The sequence below is a fragment of the Drosophila rhopaloa genome, unplaced genomic scaffold (assembly GCF_018152115.1).
Source record: "Drosophila rhopaloa isolate 14029-0021.01 unplaced genomic scaffold, ASM1815211v1 contig_159, whole genome shotgun sequence".
Lineage (NCBI taxonomy): Eukaryota > Metazoa > Arthropoda > Insecta > Diptera > Drosophilidae > Drosophila > Drosophila rhopaloa.
The window spans coordinates 305,971-323,660 of NW_025335038.1; the positions used below are offsets into that span (position 1 = coordinate 305,971).

The 17,690-nt window shown below is 45.1% G+C and overlaps 2 protein-coding genes across 3 annotated transcripts in view; one reads left to right on the forward strand and one right to left on the reverse strand.

Moving 5' to 3' along the window:
- LOC108046840 (breast cancer anti-estrogen resistance protein 1) overlaps nucleotides 1-14,512 on the reverse strand; it is a 30,933-nt gene extending 16,421 nt beyond the window's left edge. The window contains exon 1 of one of the 2 annotated variants that reach the window (XM_017126761.2): nucleotides 14,095-14,512. In XM_017126761.2, coding sequence (XP_016982250.1) covers nucleotides 14,095-14,316 — 222 coding nt within the window. In that variant the 5' untranslated portion in view covers nucleotides 14,317-14,512. Of the gene's footprint in view, nucleotides 1-1,930; nucleotides 2,524-14,094 lie in introns of those variants that run through there. The other variant, XM_017126769.2, reaches the window with a different exon arrangement.
- A 364-nt stretch (nucleotides 14,513-14,876) lies between these two features.
- LOC108046558 (dynein axonemal intermediate chain 4) lies at nucleotides 14,877-17,690 on the forward strand. Its single transcript, XM_017126327.2, has 6 exons — nucleotides 14,877-15,097; nucleotides 15,159-15,314; nucleotides 15,370-15,591; nucleotides 15,652-17,087; nucleotides 17,142-17,354; nucleotides 17,410-17,690. Exons 1-6 carry the CDS (start codon nucleotides 15,041-15,043, stop codon nucleotides 17,618-17,620), a joined length of 2,295 nt encoding a protein of 764 aa, XP_016981816.1. The 5' UTR covers nucleotides 14,877-15,040; the 3' UTR covers nucleotides 17,621-17,690.

The window sequence follows — 17,690 nt, forward strand, 5'->3', positions numbered from 1 at the left end:
GAGACAGGCAAAGTCCCTAAATATGCAATTTCATGGAGCTTAGTAGGACCCATATCCCAAGTCAATCCCGACCGTGTCACGTCATCATCTCTAGGATAGGAACACAAAGGGGCAAAGGGGTTTATCAGCATGTCGCTGACTGATGGAAATTAATAGTGGTTCCTGCAGACTCCAGACTCCTTCGCATCCAGGACGTGCGCTTGACTGAAGGCCCGCAATTAAGGGGAGACCAATTGAGGGGGAAGGATAACCCCCAAGGTCTGAGTGCGTGGCAAATGAAATCAGTTATTAATAGTTGCGAACAGAGCGTTGATTTCTTGCAGAAAATTCCAGTTCATTGAAGGGCCAAATGAAAGCCTCACAGGCCTCACAAGGTCGTGAATCCTCATTGGCAAAGACCACGCACGTAGCGCGGGAAATTGAATTAGAGTGCCTGGGTGGTGACTTCTTATCGGGCAGTAGGAATAAGTGAGGCCGAAGAAAAGACAATGCGATAAGGACAAGTCCAGGGCTGAGGACGTATATCGCCGAAACAATTCCACTGCCAAATCTAATCAGTCTTAATTGAGCGTCACACCAAAACCAAAAACCCTTAATTGTCAGGGCAACTCAAAGAAAAACAGATAAAAGACTACAAACCAAGAAGCCCCTTCCTAACGCAGGCCTCATTATTAATTAAGATTGTGTCAGGGGAGGTCTGCCTCAAAGGTTATCTCCGAGGATAACCGCAGTCCCGCTAAGGGACATCTTTCCTGCATCTATCGCTCCTTGCTCCCTGATTAAGTGGGCGCCCCATAGTTTCATGGTCTAGACAGAAAATATTTCTGCTTCGACACTTCATTTTTGAGTGCCTGGGCCGGGATCGCTGGAAAATTGATGAGAATTAATGTCCGCGTGTGGCGTCAACGGTTTTCAATTCGAAGGCAGGCGTCTGATGTTGATTGAGTGACTCTCGGGCCTCTGATGAAAATATATGGGAGCATAAATCTATTGCTCAGCATTTGCTCGCAGTTGTCGCGCTCTGTAATCATACATCCCAGCTAAGAGGAAGAAACCAGTTGAAATAACTTGCCATCCACATTTTAATCAATTGGAATGTTTTAAGTACACCTAAATGAACTTAAATGGATTTGTAATGATAGGTAATTCCAAAGCGAACAAGGAGAAGATTTCTTACCGAAGTTTAGAGCTAGTATAGTCTTTTAAAACGTTTTCGCAATGAGTTAGTACCAAAATACCCACATTAGGTCTCATATGTTTTAATTATAAACTATTTGTGTCTTGCCCTCGAATTGCAGAACAAAATACTTTAGTCACTAAGAGAAAAAACAAAAGGTTTTGGCATTGGCGCTTTGGGAACATCGTGCAGTACTAACTATAAACCATCCAAATAAGTAAACAGAAGTTTATTTGTACCTAATAAGGTTGGGTACATCCTGAGTTTATCCCACCGTATTTTATTATATTTCCAGGTACGTTCCAAAGCCTCAATCTTATCACACTGGATTCCAATCTAATCGGGAGCTCTTTAACTAAGAACCAAAAATATCTAGAGGGAATCACTTGTAGATTGTTTATCACGGTGAGCTCATGTTGTTTTTAACTAAACAATTCAGAGTTTATAAGCACAGGCAGCCATCATCGACTGAGTTATCACGACATTGCAATATCTCACCTGTGCCGTAAACTGGCACATCAAGCGGAGTCGTTGCGAGGTGATATGCCAATGGCGAAAATCGCGAACACTTTTCCCCCTGACAGCTGCCAAAGATACAAGTTGAGAAACCCGCTACAGTTTCCCGGGCTGCCCGACTGTCACAACACTGGCCGATGAGCCGAGAAGATAGCTTCGCCGTATCCAGGATGGCTCAATCTGCCCCGCATAAAGTGCGGCAGTTTATGATTGGGCTTATCGCGAGGGTCTACTAACCGATTTGATGAGGATGCGGCGCGAGACTGGCACATCGTAGTCCAGGTCCACATTGGTGGCATTCGAACTGCAGCAGGAGGTGGAAACCGACACGGAGGAGCTTGTCGTCTTGTCCAGCATCTTCGGATCGTCGGGATCTCGTTGATCTGATCTGTGATCTGGGTTGAGTTGATTTAATTTGAGCTGGAGCAGTCCCAGTCGCCGCTTAGCACGACATGTTGACGGCCACAATCGAGATGTTTTTAGATATATTTAATCCAGGACAATATAAATAAAGTATCTCGACGCGGGCTCGCGATTTATCTAGCCACTTGTATCTCACTTCACTGTTGTCTATCTGTAGCTTAGCACAGAGCATGCATCTGCCTATGTATCTTGTATCTGGCTTCGTCGAATCAGCTTTAATTTCAAGTTTAGCCACGGGCAGCCGAAAAACCGAAACCGAAAAACAAACGACGCTGCCAAACCACAAACGTAGCAAAATCGAAGTTCCCCGTATCTTTCGGTTGCGTTTTCAGTTAGGTTGTCACGAATCGATTCTCGTATCTTGAATCCCAAAGCGCTTAGCTCTCGAACGTCGTCCGCACCGCAGCAAGTAGCTCTGTAAACTAAATCGACGCCGAACGGCGAGTTGCGGCTGCTCTTCACAGACACATTTTGAATGTCGTAAATGTTAACAACACTGGTTGCTAACAGAGCGAGCAATATCGTAGGCGAACATGCTGCCAGCACTTCGGAATAGGCCCTGTAATCAGTGTTTACCAGAAACCGAAAATGTCACTTGGTAAAAATGACAGAATTTCTTATAGCAACTATAAGTGTTGATTACGCTCCAGTTCTTTGCAGCTCTTTTATGGTGGGATATAAGGTATGCTTTGCATTATGATTTAAGGGAATAACTTTATAGCATTTTAGTCGTTTTAATGAGAAGAAAACTCGAAATCTGTGTTTAGGGACTCTATTTTTATTTTTAACGCCTTGATTAAAATTGTATTGACTCTCAATGGCTGGGGATTAGAATCAAAAAGTAGAACAACAAAATTATCTCCACTTCAAACTATTTGTAGTGGGTCTTGGGTTGGCAATATTTTGAGAGCTCGAACAAGATACCACACACAACCCATCGCCCAATGGTCCAATAACCACATATCTTGTTCAAGTATTATAATTTCATGCGTTTAAGTTGACTGCCCCCATCATAAATTTTCCCCTTCCTATTTGGCTATGACAAACATTTCGTTATATGAGACAGACAATCCAACCCAATTCGATAATATTCGATGCATATCAAGTGCAGACGTTCTCCCTACAAAGGAATGTTTACTCCGAAAGCTCAATTAGCCAGAAGATGTTGGACAAGCTCAAGTTGCGCTCCCGATGAGGCAGTTGAACACAGTAGCCGCCTCCGAAGTTCGAGCCGTGATGCGGCAGCTGTCCAAACACATTTGTGTACACCTCGGAGGCGTCCGGAGTTCTGGGCCCGAAAAAAGGGCAGGAACCCAAACATACACCTCCTCAACAAGTCAATGCTGAAGGTCAGGCAACCCGTCCCGCACAGAAAGGAAGTCGTTACCCACTCTAGACGCAGAACCAAAAGAGAACCACACCGAGCAGGCCCCGATGTCTGTGCAGCTGCAGTTCTGGACTGAACTGCGCTGAGCTGAGCTGAGTGTGACATTTGACATGATTTGCATGCCAAGTGCCACGCCCACTTCACTCACGTCAAGAGCGGAGACGGAGTCGAGACAGGCCAAGGCAACACGAAAATTGGAGAACCGTACCGACCTCTACGAAAAAACAAAATCTCCGACTCTCAATGAGTTTTATTGTCACTTTCGTTGTTGGGAGGATTGATTTAATTTAATTTGCTCGATTTGATTCCACTTCCAACACTTCAGAGGGGAGTCGCGACACAATAGTGACTTTCCATCGATTTGTGTTCTTATCTAAAATGGTTTGGTCGTAAAAAGTTTCGAACAACACTTCGTTTTTCCAATTCAAAGCGTGGGCTTCTCCCATTTTATATCCCAGTAAGTTTGTCAATCAAATTTACATGGAAATTGCTATGGTGTCGTCCCTTATCCCTTCCCCCAATTCTGACCATTCCTCTTGCATGTGCATTATCCTGCGCGACACTCATTATCGTTATCCTGCGTTTGTTTTGGAGAGCAACATCCCATTCTCACTGGATCTTTGTTGCTGGCACGCTTGGCAGTCATTTTTCAACAACCGGTTTCTGACTACACAAACAATCTGAAATGGAATGCGATGAGATGAGCTAGGAACCCACCCGCATTCCAGAGAATTAGTCGGCAATTTTGGGCATTTGTGTGCTTAGGGTTAGTAAAATGTGCAAGGCAAACAAAAGATGTCAGCAAAATTTCCAGAAGGAAATACATCCAGAAATATGCCTCCTAATTGGCTCGTTAGAAGTCAAAAAAGGTTTGACCCTTCGGAGCGTTTATCGGGATCCTTACATCTGTATCGAAAAACCTAAATAAAACTTAAACAAAACTTTTCGCTTCTTATACAATTTTTGTTCTTGCGTAAATTTCTTTTCTGTTTATCATTCACCCACCTTTTAGTATTATTTGTAATAATTTCGGCGTACCCTCTCAAATATGCAAATTTAAGATGTCGGTGTCATATGGCTGTATTGGCTCCAATAATCTGCCCATATCCAAGCCGCCATTCATTCATAACACCTTGTAACATGTTTTCATTTGAAATTTAGAAGCTGAATAAAAAACATATGTAAATTAGACCCAATAAAAACACATGCGTGTTTGTGTGTATTCCGCTATCGCTTTTGCGTAAATTGTAGAAATTGTAGGCGTCATTTCTTTTATCAAAATGATTTTGTTTTTCTCAATAATATTTTTTGCTGTTGCCATGGGCGGAAAATGGAATTTGTTTTTTGGGAATAATGGCACCTGACTCAACACATTCGCCACCACACCACTTTATCTATTTCCACATATCGCGCAATCAACGATTTAGGAAGAGGAAAAGTCTGGCAAATATTTGTGGACTGCTAATTGAGCCATTTGTATTACCAACAAGGGACCAATGACAATGGCAAAGCTATTTTATTGCACATTTGTATAGAGCCACCCCCTTATCCCCGGAAGTGGAAATGTCCCTTGGGCTAACAGATGTATATAAGCGTGTTTCTACGATGTCCAAGGAGAAAACAATTGATTTGTCACTCTGCCCGGGATAATGGGAGTATTGACTCGACCAGATGTGCCAGCATCATCTGGTAGTGCTTGTTGGTAGGCAAATCGATATCAGGAGTATACATTCAACTATAAGTAATCAATACAATTCAACGGATATTAAATTCCAGCAAGTGACCATTATGTCCCAGCTATTTTTGATATCTTCAAGGAACTTGACCGTCTATGGGGTAAGCCCACTCCAGAGATCATTTTGGGGTAGGTCGCCATAGTGCACTATTAAAATTTCTTGCCCAACATCTCCATTTCGAGCCGAAGCCCTGTCCCCAACCACAATTGTTCACAATGCTGACCCGCTGGGCAATCGCTCGAGTTCGCTGCTGGCCATGCGTGCGCCATAAATGGCCAGAACGTGCCACTTTCGGAAAACAATGCAGAAGCTGCGGGTTCACTCGAAGCTGCGAATGGATCTGAATCGAAGCCAGAGCCAGGGCAGCGGAATCAGAAATCGTTGAAGAAATCAGAATGCAAGTGTCGGCAGCGGAAACAAAAGAGATTGGGCAGAAATGGAGCACGTCGAAGCGGGCCGAAAAACGAACTACAAGCGTTTCCCGGAATTTCCCGCTTTAACCCACCCATTAGCCAGGGGGCCAGATTAGCCCCTGCGACATCCAGTTGGAAGAACAAGCAGCAGCAGCTGAGGCACGCGATAAGAAGGGCAGTCGGTAAAAGTGATTGGGCAACTTGCGGCACTCCATGTTAGGTCATAAATTCATCAATTATCAGGGGACACAGCCACTCCTCGTAAAACAATAGAGCCATCGATGGGCAAGTAAACGTGCCCATTTTTGTGGAAAGTGAAAAACAGGATCGTCTTCATCGGCCGCATCGTCGGATGGGATCAGCTGCGGGCGCAATTAAGATGTGCATCTTAATGAAACTCCAATTTTACAACTCCCCGATGCACTTCGTCGTCTATCTCCGTGTTTGGGGATGGTCAGGTCAGAGACAGCTGATGGGGGGCAGAGTTGGAAGACAGGCCTGTATGCCCAAGGAGAAAGGCAGTAATTTAGTCCCGCGAAAGAGTCGAGTCTTGAGTGAAGAACCCACCAAAACTCTATTTTCTCAGCTTCTGGCGAGCTAATACAATTTTCGGCTGTAGCAAAGGGCTTTGACCCTTTACACTTCTAAAAACACAGTTTGCTGCCACTCCTCCAAATCTGCGCCAACAAACTTTTAGTGGGTTAATTATCCCATAATATTAATGCTCATTTGTTTCCAAAGAACCATAAGCCACGAAACAACTTCATCGTGCTCATACCCTGCCAATGGGGTGTGCTGCTTTTAATTTCAGTAGACTGCAAAGTTAAAGCAAATTATTATTTTCAACATTTTTTATATTTGGGCTAACTTATGCTTTTGGTGTTGGTGGTGGAACATCTTAAGGAACATCCCGAATTTTACAGGGAATCTCCCATTTCACAAAAAAGACCACAACCCCACATTTTTCGCTGGCAAACTTCAAAAAACTTTAAAGACTCCATTTATCATGAACAAATCATAGAGCTCTCAGTCGCTCGCAGTTCTTTTGGAACTTCAACCAACCCAGACCAAAACTGTCGGCAATTTCACACATTGTGTGCAGACCTGAAAATAAGGCATGCAAAATAAATATAAAGCGAAGGAGCTGGAATTGGACAGGCAGACGGGGGATCTAAGGAAGAAGGGCCTAAGTAAATCGTTGGCAGCTGGCGGCGCGTTTGACAATTTGCCGCGACTTGCGGCGTCTTAATCTGCGACCCGGAGGAACAGGCCGTATCGGAGTCTGGATTCTTGACGCGATCTGTGCCACCCAGCGATAATAACAAACAATTTGTTTGTTTGGCCTGGGCGGAACGGCCAGGGAAACTGTCATAGATCAGTGTATTTTCATGGGCCTGCGATTTGCCAGTGTTTGCATAATTCATGAGTAGCCCCATCCCAACGGATGCCGGTTGCAAGTTACACCCACATGGAGGCAGAACGAGATCTTGCAGCCATTCATTACGAGCACATTGAAAATTGAGATACAAAGCAGAAAAACAAAGGGGGCTCATATCGTATATGGGCAGCATAAGTTATGGCCTTCTCCGACTCCTCGGGACTGCTGATGCTGTGGAGGAGTTCGGCCAGATCCTACAGAAAAATTTTCGAATTTAATTTCTGAGTGTGGTGTTTCAAGTGCTGCTCTAGAACAGCTGTATGGAAAGAGTAGCTTTGATGAGAAAATCTGATGGGAATATTTTATAACCGAACTACTAATCCACAAGGTTTATCGATGAACTATTTGGTATTATTGGTCAAATAATCATTCTGCGATATGCAAGCTTATCCCCAAGCCAGGGTCAAAAGGCAATTGGAACTCTCTTTCGGTGTGAGCTCGGCATGGGTCCAGCTTCCCCCACTCCAGTATCGGCTAAAAAGGAACCGCAATAATTGGTCCACATCTGGCAATGGCATCCGTGAGATACAAAACTGCATTGATTGCAATTACGCGCCAAAAATGATGAAATGCAAAAGTAAGAATGTAAAAGGGGTAAGTAGCTCTATATTTTCGTATCTGCTGCTGAATTGTATACACTGTTTATGTGGTTGTCACTTGAAGTGCTTGCCCCAAAAAACCATGTTTTCAGCAGAGCTTGCAACACTTTCCCAAGAATTCCGATTGGTGGGTGAGCGGAAAACACGAAAATCAACTTTCGATGGCAGGCAAATGTTAAACGACGACACCCGATAGGACTGATATAATGAAGTCGTCTTCAGTTTGAGTCCGCGTAACAGTAGCTGGGGAATATTTGGTTTTTAAGAGAGGTTCTTGGGGTGCAGAGAGCAGGAGTATGACCTCCTGCAGAGTTTGTTTCCAGAAGGGTCAACACAATTACCGCAAGAACCGTCTTTGGCCTGTAATCAAATCCGAGCCGTCTGTCCCTGCCTTTGTCGCCTTACCGGGAGATGAGAGGAGGACAAGGAGGACCCATAAACATTTATTGATGACCAGAGGCCTGTGAATGAAGCGCGCACATATTGCAACCTTATGCTGACTTCCTCCGCGTTTGTACTTTCCGCTGAGGCTGCACTAAATGCTAACCCAATTCCAATTCACTTTGCGAAATAAACAAGGGAACACACAAATTTTATGGCCAGGCCTGTGAAAGTGTTTACTGCGGATTCCTTTTGGGATACCCGGCACCAAGTGAAGTGTTTCTCGGAATGCTTAGGCAGACAGATACTTCTTTGCCCAGGCGCAAGAACAACAAACCGAAGAGAAGTGCTAGATAGATTTTCCTCTCAGGTTTCCATTCGATGCACTCTGCTTCATTTTCATGACTGCGAGGCGTTGATTGTTGTTAAACAAAAAGGCAGGAAATTTCTCCATGCCATCAGTCCAAAAAGAATGCACTGCCATAAAGTGAAAATAAAAGCAGTAAGCGGACAGAATGTTTGGTCTATGAGTCAGCCGAGTTAAAGAAGTTAACATTAATAGCTTAATGTTGGAGTCAGGAAAGGAGGGGAACAAAAAAATAATAATTATCAGGAGTTCACTGCTTTTAGATTAAATCGTTCAGGTTTTTTTTTAATGATTGGGTGATAAATCGTATAGAAAACAACTTATTTTATTGCATAAATAAGAATTATCTGAAGAGCTAAATACCAAATACCTTTCGTTTATGTTCTACCTAACATTGATGGAATTTTAACTTGATGTTGTATTTTTAGGTCCGATAAATAAAGTGGAGCTGCAATACAATTTTGACGATCAACAACCTATGACAATAATTTGCATTGGTAATGCCCGTACTGCTACCTTACCTAACGTAAACGAAGCGGATTTTGAAATGCAGCTCATTCGATTTGGGAATCAAATTGGAAGCACAATGTCGAGGCATTGACGTCAAACTGGAGGGCGGAAGTTCTGGAGTGACTAACCGGCATGAAAGGCCCAACACTGTTTGCTTTATCAGTCAGGTTCAAGTTGGATGAAATAGGTAGACCCTCTGGGGCCAACGTTTGGTTTCGTAAGCAAATGGCTGAGGTGTCGGCTACAGAAACGGAACTCCTGTCATGCATGGCCGATAGAGAGACAGCCTCATCGGCGTGTAAATGAATCAATCATCAGGCCATCATCGCATGCTATCACCATCATCATCCATTAGCGAGCTTCAACTATGATGGATTTCCTATTGCGTTTTTTGGGGAAATTCATTTCGGATTTCAGCACTATCTATGCACTTGGTAAACAAAAGTTTATTTATAAATCGCTTTTGGAGAAGAGCCGCCGAACTAAATATAGCAGATTGCACAATTTAGTGCGAATAATTCCGTGGAAAAACAACCAAAAGCAAAGGCCGTAGGCGGAATACCTTGGAGGCCTTATCTTATCACGTGTGCTCAGCATGTTGACATTTTATTTTGCAAATATCTAGGGGGGCAGGGAACACCAAATGAAGTACACGTATGAAAATACGTCTAAGCGCTTCCTCGATAAGATTAGATTCGCTTCGGGTTATATCAACACTGGATACTCACACATTGTGGCCTGACAACAACAGCGGAGCATTCTGTTGCGATTTCCAAGAGTAGAAAATCCATAAATGTTGTCAGTGCGAGAAATGGAACAAGTCCCTTGCCTCCTACATGCCCTTGGCGAAAATACACTTGAGCAAATATATCATCAGGCGAACAAGGAGAAACGCAAATCGCAATGCAAATTTGAAGAGATCTTTCTAAAGAATTCCAAAAAGATACGTCGTACATCTGCCACGTTTTGTTTGTACAGGGAATTGTTGTGCAAAAGCTTACAGTGGAATTGCTCAACCTTAGAGGCTTAACAAGTTTTTCAGAGTAAATTTGGGGGTTTCATAAAAGCGGCTCAGATGTGAAATCCCCTGACATATATGGTCTTTAGCTTGAATTTAATTAAGTTAAGAATTGTTGTATTAACTTGGGTGAAAAATAATTATCTTAGCAGAGTTAGCACTTTATTAAAAAGAAAACCAGAACGTCAAATACATCTATATATATCTACATTTACTGATCGGTAATCAATTCATTTTTAGTAAAGAAAACGACACATTTTCTGCATCTATAAAATCTGAATTGAGTTACAAGCTTCTATGACCCCATCGAATCAATCTGAGACCATGTTAATTTTATCTCGAATTTACAGCTCACTTCAAATTAGATTTGCTCCATAAAAATGTTTCCCTTTCCCAATCCACGCGAACATTCGGAAAGTCTCAGCGCTCCACGTTTTATATACGGAACTATATAGCTGCCAATTCCAATTTGTTCAAGATCCAAATTACTTGATGGCTGTTGAAATTAGTCAGATAAATCAACAAATCTTTCCCTCAGCCTTTCTTCCGAGCATTGCGTAAATCAAAAATTTATGTTCAGATTTTTGAAAAGTTTATGGATCCAACAAGTTTGGTGTGTTCTCCTTGTCTACCATCTATCTGCATCGGCCCCTACCTCTCTGATTTATAAGGTCAAAGCGTGGACCGAAATAAATGCAGATACCCAGCCTGAAGAGACAACAAATGGAAAGACGGGGGCCAAAACGTGGGCGACCCCGATGCCCAAAATATGCCGTCGGAATACCCCAAACGATCTTCGATGCGAACATTAACGACGCCATCTGACATATTTGGTTTAATGGGTCAGCAATGGAGGCAGAACTTCGGATGTGAAATGCCCTGATCAGAAAGTATTCATAGATCGATGATAATCACGAAATGATGATGCTTTTCGGTGTGAGATACAATAGGCTTATCGCTATTCACTAAATACGCATTTACGGCTGCCCATCCAGCGATACACACTTTTTCCACCTCCAGTCTCTCCCCATAAATCTCGGCTGCTCTGCTTTTTCCATAATTTAAGAGCAATTTATTAAATGCCGCAACGCTTTAATCTGCACAGGAAAATCTTGCCCAAACTGCATAAATTAATTTAAGTTCAGGGGAGTGGAAATCGGGCGACGAGAATGCGTGACACATTTTTTTTCGAGGCGCCGAGAATCACATATGTATGTATATTTGCCATGTGCATCCCAAAAGTTGCAGAAGTATCTTTCTGTGTGTGTATCTTAGCGGTTGACAGCGCTGATTAGCATGGATACTGGGAAAATATTTATGGCAGCTGGGTTAAACGATCTTTGACGCCGCTGAGGTTCCCATGATTTTTCCTATATTTTCCCTGGATTTTCCACCAATTGCATATTAACCAAATAATTATGTAATCAAATGTTGTGCGCCGTTGGTTGCATGTTGGCATGTAACCGAAGTTCTTGAATGTCCCCGGATTGATACTGTGTGTTGTTTTCGGCTGTATCTCTAAGATATTTCAGCTGCCGTCACGTGACAGGAAAATTTGTTTGGCCAGCCAGAGGAACGGGAAGATTAAAGCCGCCACAGGTAAACACAGAAATAATTCGACTGTTCCTCGGGTAACAATTAAGGAATTTCCAGCACGTACACATAAATTCTTCACTTTTCTCCGCACGCTTTTCCCGGCTTTCCACTTTCTTTATTCGTTGTTTATTCTTCGTCGGTACTGGGTACTGGCGTTCCATTTGGTCTTTTTGTGCTGCTTTTAACCGCTGCTTGCAGAGTCAACGATTTATGCATAATTTTCATAGCCAATGTCAGAGTCGCAGTCAGAGCTCATAATTTGAATGCGACAGCAAAATATGTTGGCGCCATCGACTGCCACCAGTAACTGTGAACTACTGCAAACTGCAAACTGAAAATCTGCCTCTGTGCATTTCAATTCCCAGCCGCGGATGAAGTGGTTCCGAGGCTCAATGACCGCTTCGCTCCGCCAGCTAAAAGCACTTTGGCTCGACTCGCCAATTGCCATTGAATAAATTCATAAATCACTAAAGCGCCACTCACCAAATCTATGGTTTACAATCCTTGAAAATGATTGTTACAATAAAACGTGCAGCAAAAATTTAAATTGTGGACACACTAAAATATAAATAAACAGGAGGGGAAATTCGGGGCTAGAAACGGGATTAAGATAGGCGTAAAATATTATTAGGAAGTTCCTATTAAGAATTTATTAATATTATGATTTTAAACATGGGAAAGCACAAACAAAAACTTTTCCCTTCACCTTTGGTCATGTTTTTTCCTGCAGTTAATCACATAAATCCAAAGCACATAAAAAGTTTTCCATTCTTTGGAGTCGTTTTTCTTTGGCCTCTGCCACCCCAGGACAACAAACCTGAATTGCGCACATCTTTTAAAGCTTCGGAGGAGAGGAAAGGTTGATAAACCCCTCGAGATGCTACAGAGCAAAACAAACAGCCAAGAAGGACAACACACTGGCAGAGGAAAACCGAGAGATTTCTGGCTCTCAGATAAATTCAGCGAAAAGCGCTGACAAATAATGGCTCTGAGGCGAAACACTGAGCTTGGTTGGGTGGCGGGCGCAACCACCCCGAGGAGATTCAATTGCGGGCAAGTACGACAGGACTCCTTACATTGGCATTGAAAAATCGAATCGCAAAACGGTCGGGGGATAAAAAACAAAATCGAAAGCAAACAAGGGATGCGGGATATGACAAGTCAAGAAAAGTCGAGAGGAAGACTCCCAGCAAAGTCAAGAGGAAAGTTTCTGTTAGGAAAGCTAGTCAAGTGCCGCCTCCTCAAGTGGCCAATACATTATACAGTCTGGAAAGTGGCTCCACTTTATCATCTTCAGATAGTTGGCCACATCTTGGCACCATCCTTCGAATCGCCAGACCACCCACAGTAGCACCCTCACTCAAACTCCCACCCCCACTGCCACCCCATGCAAATTTGTTTCGCATCATAGAGCATCTGATGAATGACGTGACTCGCGCAGAAGCCACCACCACCGGACGCCCCTCGCTCTCCACGGGAATCAGGCAGTCAGCACCCGTAGCCAGATCCCTGACTTTTGTTTCGTCACGACTCGAGGTCCACCCAGCTCCAGCTCCAGCTCCAGCTTCCTCCTGGCGGTGTTTACATAACATGGCCGCATAGCGCGCTCCTCTCTCCACGCATGCGGCCTCCTCTCGGCAGCCTCCATTGAGATGGACCTGCACCTGGACCCGATGGCCACAGAGCCGGCCTGGCTCGGTTAGCCGGTAAAAACAGTAAAAACAGTGAAAACAGCGTTCATTTACGTTACGCACCCTGCGTATACACAATCTGTATACATACATCTGCATCTCGGCTGCGTACATTGTTTTGCCACTTCGCATTGAGGGCCGTTCGAGAAATTGGGCTGGCAAAGGTTGTGTATAGATTTAGATTTAGATCCACAATTGCTTATATCCAAAGAAAATGTCTCCTAACCGGATTGATACACCCATACACACGTTAATCTAGACCGACACACATTAAGAATAACTTTCATTTTAATCTCTTGATTTAAAAAATATTAAATTAAAACAAGTAGATTGAATCTACAATGGGAAGAAACATTCTTATATTGCACCTGTATCAAACGAAACAGTTTTTGATAAAATCAAACATGACAAGTTTGTCATATTCTTTTGTTGATAAAGACGGCCCAACCAGAAATAAAAATATTAATGCATGTACAAAATGACAAAAGATATGCTAAATGTTCACATATCAGCGTTTACAGACAGTAAACTTGTTGAGAAGAGCAACAACTTAAAAAAATAAATTCATTTGAACCTAATGGCAATAAAACAAATCTCAAGCCGAGTTTCTTTATCCTTTAAAACAAGTTATCCATGATGTTTTGATTTGGAAATGGCTAGTCGCCAAACCTTTGAGCCCACCTCGTGGGCAGTCAATAGGGTACGCGCACACGATGTTCATTCGCATATCCATATCCATTCCTGTCGGCTGGGTTAACCTTCCAATTAGCGTCACGTTCACTTCGCTTTGGCTCGCCCGACTGGACTTGGATAATATCCAATGGATTTACCTTTGCACGTACCTGCGCACTTTTCACCCGGTGCAGTGTGCCGCCCGTGATGAAGTTTGCCGTGGTCGCCTTGGCGTGCATTGCCACTGAATTTATGACGTACTGCGGCGACTGTTGTTGTGGTTGTTTTGACTTGGCCAAGACCGAAGGCGTTTGCGGTTTGGGCAGTGTCTGGGCTCTTGCAACATTCCTAATTGAGTTTTCTGGTACTCGGTTTTCACTTTGGCACTCCATTGATGGCTCTAATTGTGGTTGCAGTTGCGTTTTAGTCGCTGTTGCAATTTATCTCATGTCTGGAGCGGGCCAGAAAAACAAGCATCTGAACTAGCGGCGAACAGTTAGGAAAGCGAAATCGCAGATCTAATTGCCCAAATACATCTCCAACAGAAACACGGAAACACGCGCGGATTCGAACCAGGTTTGCACGGCTGGCAAGTTCAGCTGTAACTGATTCGCACTTGCAACCTTCAAAAGGGAGCCGGTCGTCCTTCGCCTCAAGGGGGTGGTTTGGTCAGGTTTGGTTTGGTCTGGGCGGGTGCTTCTGCCCAAGTGCCAACTTTATCTCGCCCTTATCTAGCGAGCAAGCGCAGGGGAAGCTCTGCTGAGAGCGGAGACGGAAACAGAGAGCCGGAGAATGCTCCTTATGGGAAGCACACGAGATGGCGGAAAGGCTGCCCAGATTTTTAATTAAAAATTATGAAGGCTTCTCGTTGGCTTGGGGATTGATTAGAATGGCTGCTGTGAATGACAGAGAATATGTTTGGCCTCTGCTTGAGAAAAATTATAAAAAGACTTTAGGATGAAACTTTAATCTGAGGTAACCATGAAACTTGTGTTTGTTTGAACAATTTTAATGGACATTTCAAACATACATATTAAAAGAAACCATTACCCCAAACTGATGAAATCACAAAAATTTGGCCAAAATCTAGAGGAGTACAAGGACAAAATATAAATCATGTCCATGTCAGTGAGAAATACAACCAATAGTCAGGACTATGGGAGTATCCACAAAGTAAGTGAATTCTAGGAAACAAAACTTCTCTCATCCAAGACCCTTTCCATGCGATAAAAAGCACCAGTCCAGTACCTTGGAGGGCGATTTAAAAAAAAAGTCGGTCCAGGTCACTCAGTCGTTGGGCGAAGAGCAAAAGGCTAAGAAGAAGGAAGGAACTATGCACTACTATAATGTGGAGACACTAGCTGATCTGCAGTATCGCTCCCAAATCAAAGTGAACCCAAGAGCTTATAATTAATAGGTCGCTTGCTAAAGTCACCGATATTTAGGTCCTGGAGAAAATTGACGACGAGGAGGTGGACATGACGCCCAAGCCAATCCCAAACGACACCTACGTAGAACAGTTCATGAAGTACAACCTGAACGTCCTTCACCAAATGACGAACTTCACCACAATGCTGGGCAAGAACCAGGCCAGATCCCGGACGCGGTCCAGCATGCGGGCCGGAATAGGTGGCAACAAACAGTCAATCGACGATCTGATGAGCGGGGTGGGTTAATTGAATCTTCCTTGCGGTTCGAGGACTCCTTGAAACCTGATGTTCCTACAGATCATGTACGAGACCATCAACTGGGACCCGTACAGCACCGTTGAGGCCCAAGGTCAGGCGTACGAGCCGAAGCCGTACACCAGGGCCTTTGTTAAGATCACGCTGCGCAAGTCGTACTTCCTCGAGCTGCACAGCCAGCCGCAGACGACGGTGGCCAAGGCATCGCCCGAGGGCGACGAAACGGAGCGGGACAACCGCCACTACGAGTACCTCACGGTGGGCAAGGGCAAAATCCGGCGACGCTCCGATAACGACGCCCAGACGGAGACGCTGCTCTTCACCACGCGGGCGGTGAACACCATCCTGATAACCAAGGCCACCGTCAGCTCGTACGTGTCCAACTTCGAAATGTATGACACGCTGAACAACATTAGCAAGGAGTTCGCCACGATGGCTTCGGTCAGGGACCTGGCTTCGTCCATGGCGCAGACGGAGGAGACGGAGAGCTTTGAGGACGAAGAGACGATGGCTGAGAAGGACAAGGTGACCACACAGATCGAGCGGCTATTCCGCAACCCCGAGTTCCGCAACGCCATTATGTACATGGGTCGCACGCTCTCGAGCAATACAAACGAGGCGGGGTTGCGCCGCTTCCGCAATTTCGACCAGGTGGAGCGGTGGAACGCGCAGGCCGAGTACGTTTACTCGATGAACGTGCTCTTCCGTCTGGTGCCGGAGCCCAGCAAGAACGAGCGCAAGGCCGTCAGCGACATAGACTTCTGCCGTAGCAACGGCGACATACTGGCCGTGGCCTATGGGCTGTACTCCTTCTCCTCGCAGCACGTGCCCACATCCGGCAGCGTTTTCCTGTGGAGCATCAAGAACCCGGGCGAGCCGGAGCGCGCCTACTACTACGACGTGCCGGTGACGGCAATAAGCTTTTCGCCCTACCTGCCCTGTCTTCTGGCCATCGGCCTGTACGACGGGAGCGTCGAGGTGCGGGACGTGAGCAGTCTGCAGGACGTCCCCATCGCCGTCTCGCAGCGCAGCACCTCGCCCGGCTCCTCGCCGGTGGTGGCCATCCGCTGGATCAAGCAGGTGGCGGATGACGGCGAGGAGGCGGACATCGACCCGTTCCTGAGCCTTTCGCAGGACGGCTCCGTCACCCGCTTCCGCATCATCAAGAGCCCCTTCCTGCTGGGCTTCAACCAGATGACCCTGGAGCGGATTGAGGGTCATCCCGAGGGCATCTTCGTGCACCCCTCGTCGCGAATCCCCTGCGAGTCCAACCGCCACCCGCAGGGCCTGAGCCTCACCACCCACCCGCTGCACAAGGACATATACTACGTGCTCACCGACGAGGGGTGCATCCACAAGTGCTCGATCAACTACCAGCACCAGTATCTGGAGGTGCTCCGCTGCCACGACGGAGGTGTCACCGTGATGGAGTTCTCCCCCTGGTCGCCCAAACTGTTCCTCACCTGCGGGAATGACTGGTGAGCACTAGTTGCCCAAAGAATCCCTTACTAATGACAGTATCTACGCCAAAGGTTCGTACGCATCTGGATCGACGGCATCACACGACCCCTGCTGGAGCTGCAAGATGAGATGACGCCAGTGCACTGGGCCAAGTGGAGCCCCACCCACTCCACGATCATTGTTTCGGTTAACCGAGAGACCGCCAACATCTGGGACTTTCGACGTAACTTATTACGGCCCATGTCCAAGCACAAGATGGACTCCTCCTTTAACACTGTAGCCCGGTAAGTAGAAGTCTGTTATGCGAAAAATGTTCGGGGATCTAATTGTTGGTTTTAGGTTCTCACACTGCGGTCGCACCTTGGTTATTGGCAACGAGCGCGGCAACACGCTTTTCAACGCCCTCGACGACATGCCCTTTTCACCCCACTTTCAATATGACGAGTTGGAGAAGGCCATTTACAAGGCCATAGGCAACGACCACGAGCTCCTAATGGAGCTTAAAAGCATAGGTTTCTTTGGCTATCCTAACAAGAAAGCCGTTTTCTAGATTTTAAGATTTGGTTTCATTGTCATTCTGAAGAAGACGATTTTGGATTAAATAATGATCTGGTTCTACT

Coding starts and splice junctions, on each gene's coding strand:
- LOC108046558 (XM_017126327.2), top strand. CDS start 15,041: ATGTCCATGTCAGTGAGAAATACAACCAATAGTCAGGACTATGGGAGT. Junction 15,315..15,369: donor AGTATCGCTCCCAAATCAAA/GTGAACCCAAGA, acceptor ACCGATATTTAG/GTCCTGGAGAAAATTGACGA. Junction 17,355..17,409: donor TCCTTTAACACTGTAGCCCG/GTAAGTAGAAGT, acceptor TGTTGGTTTTAG/GTTCTCACACTGCGGTCGCA.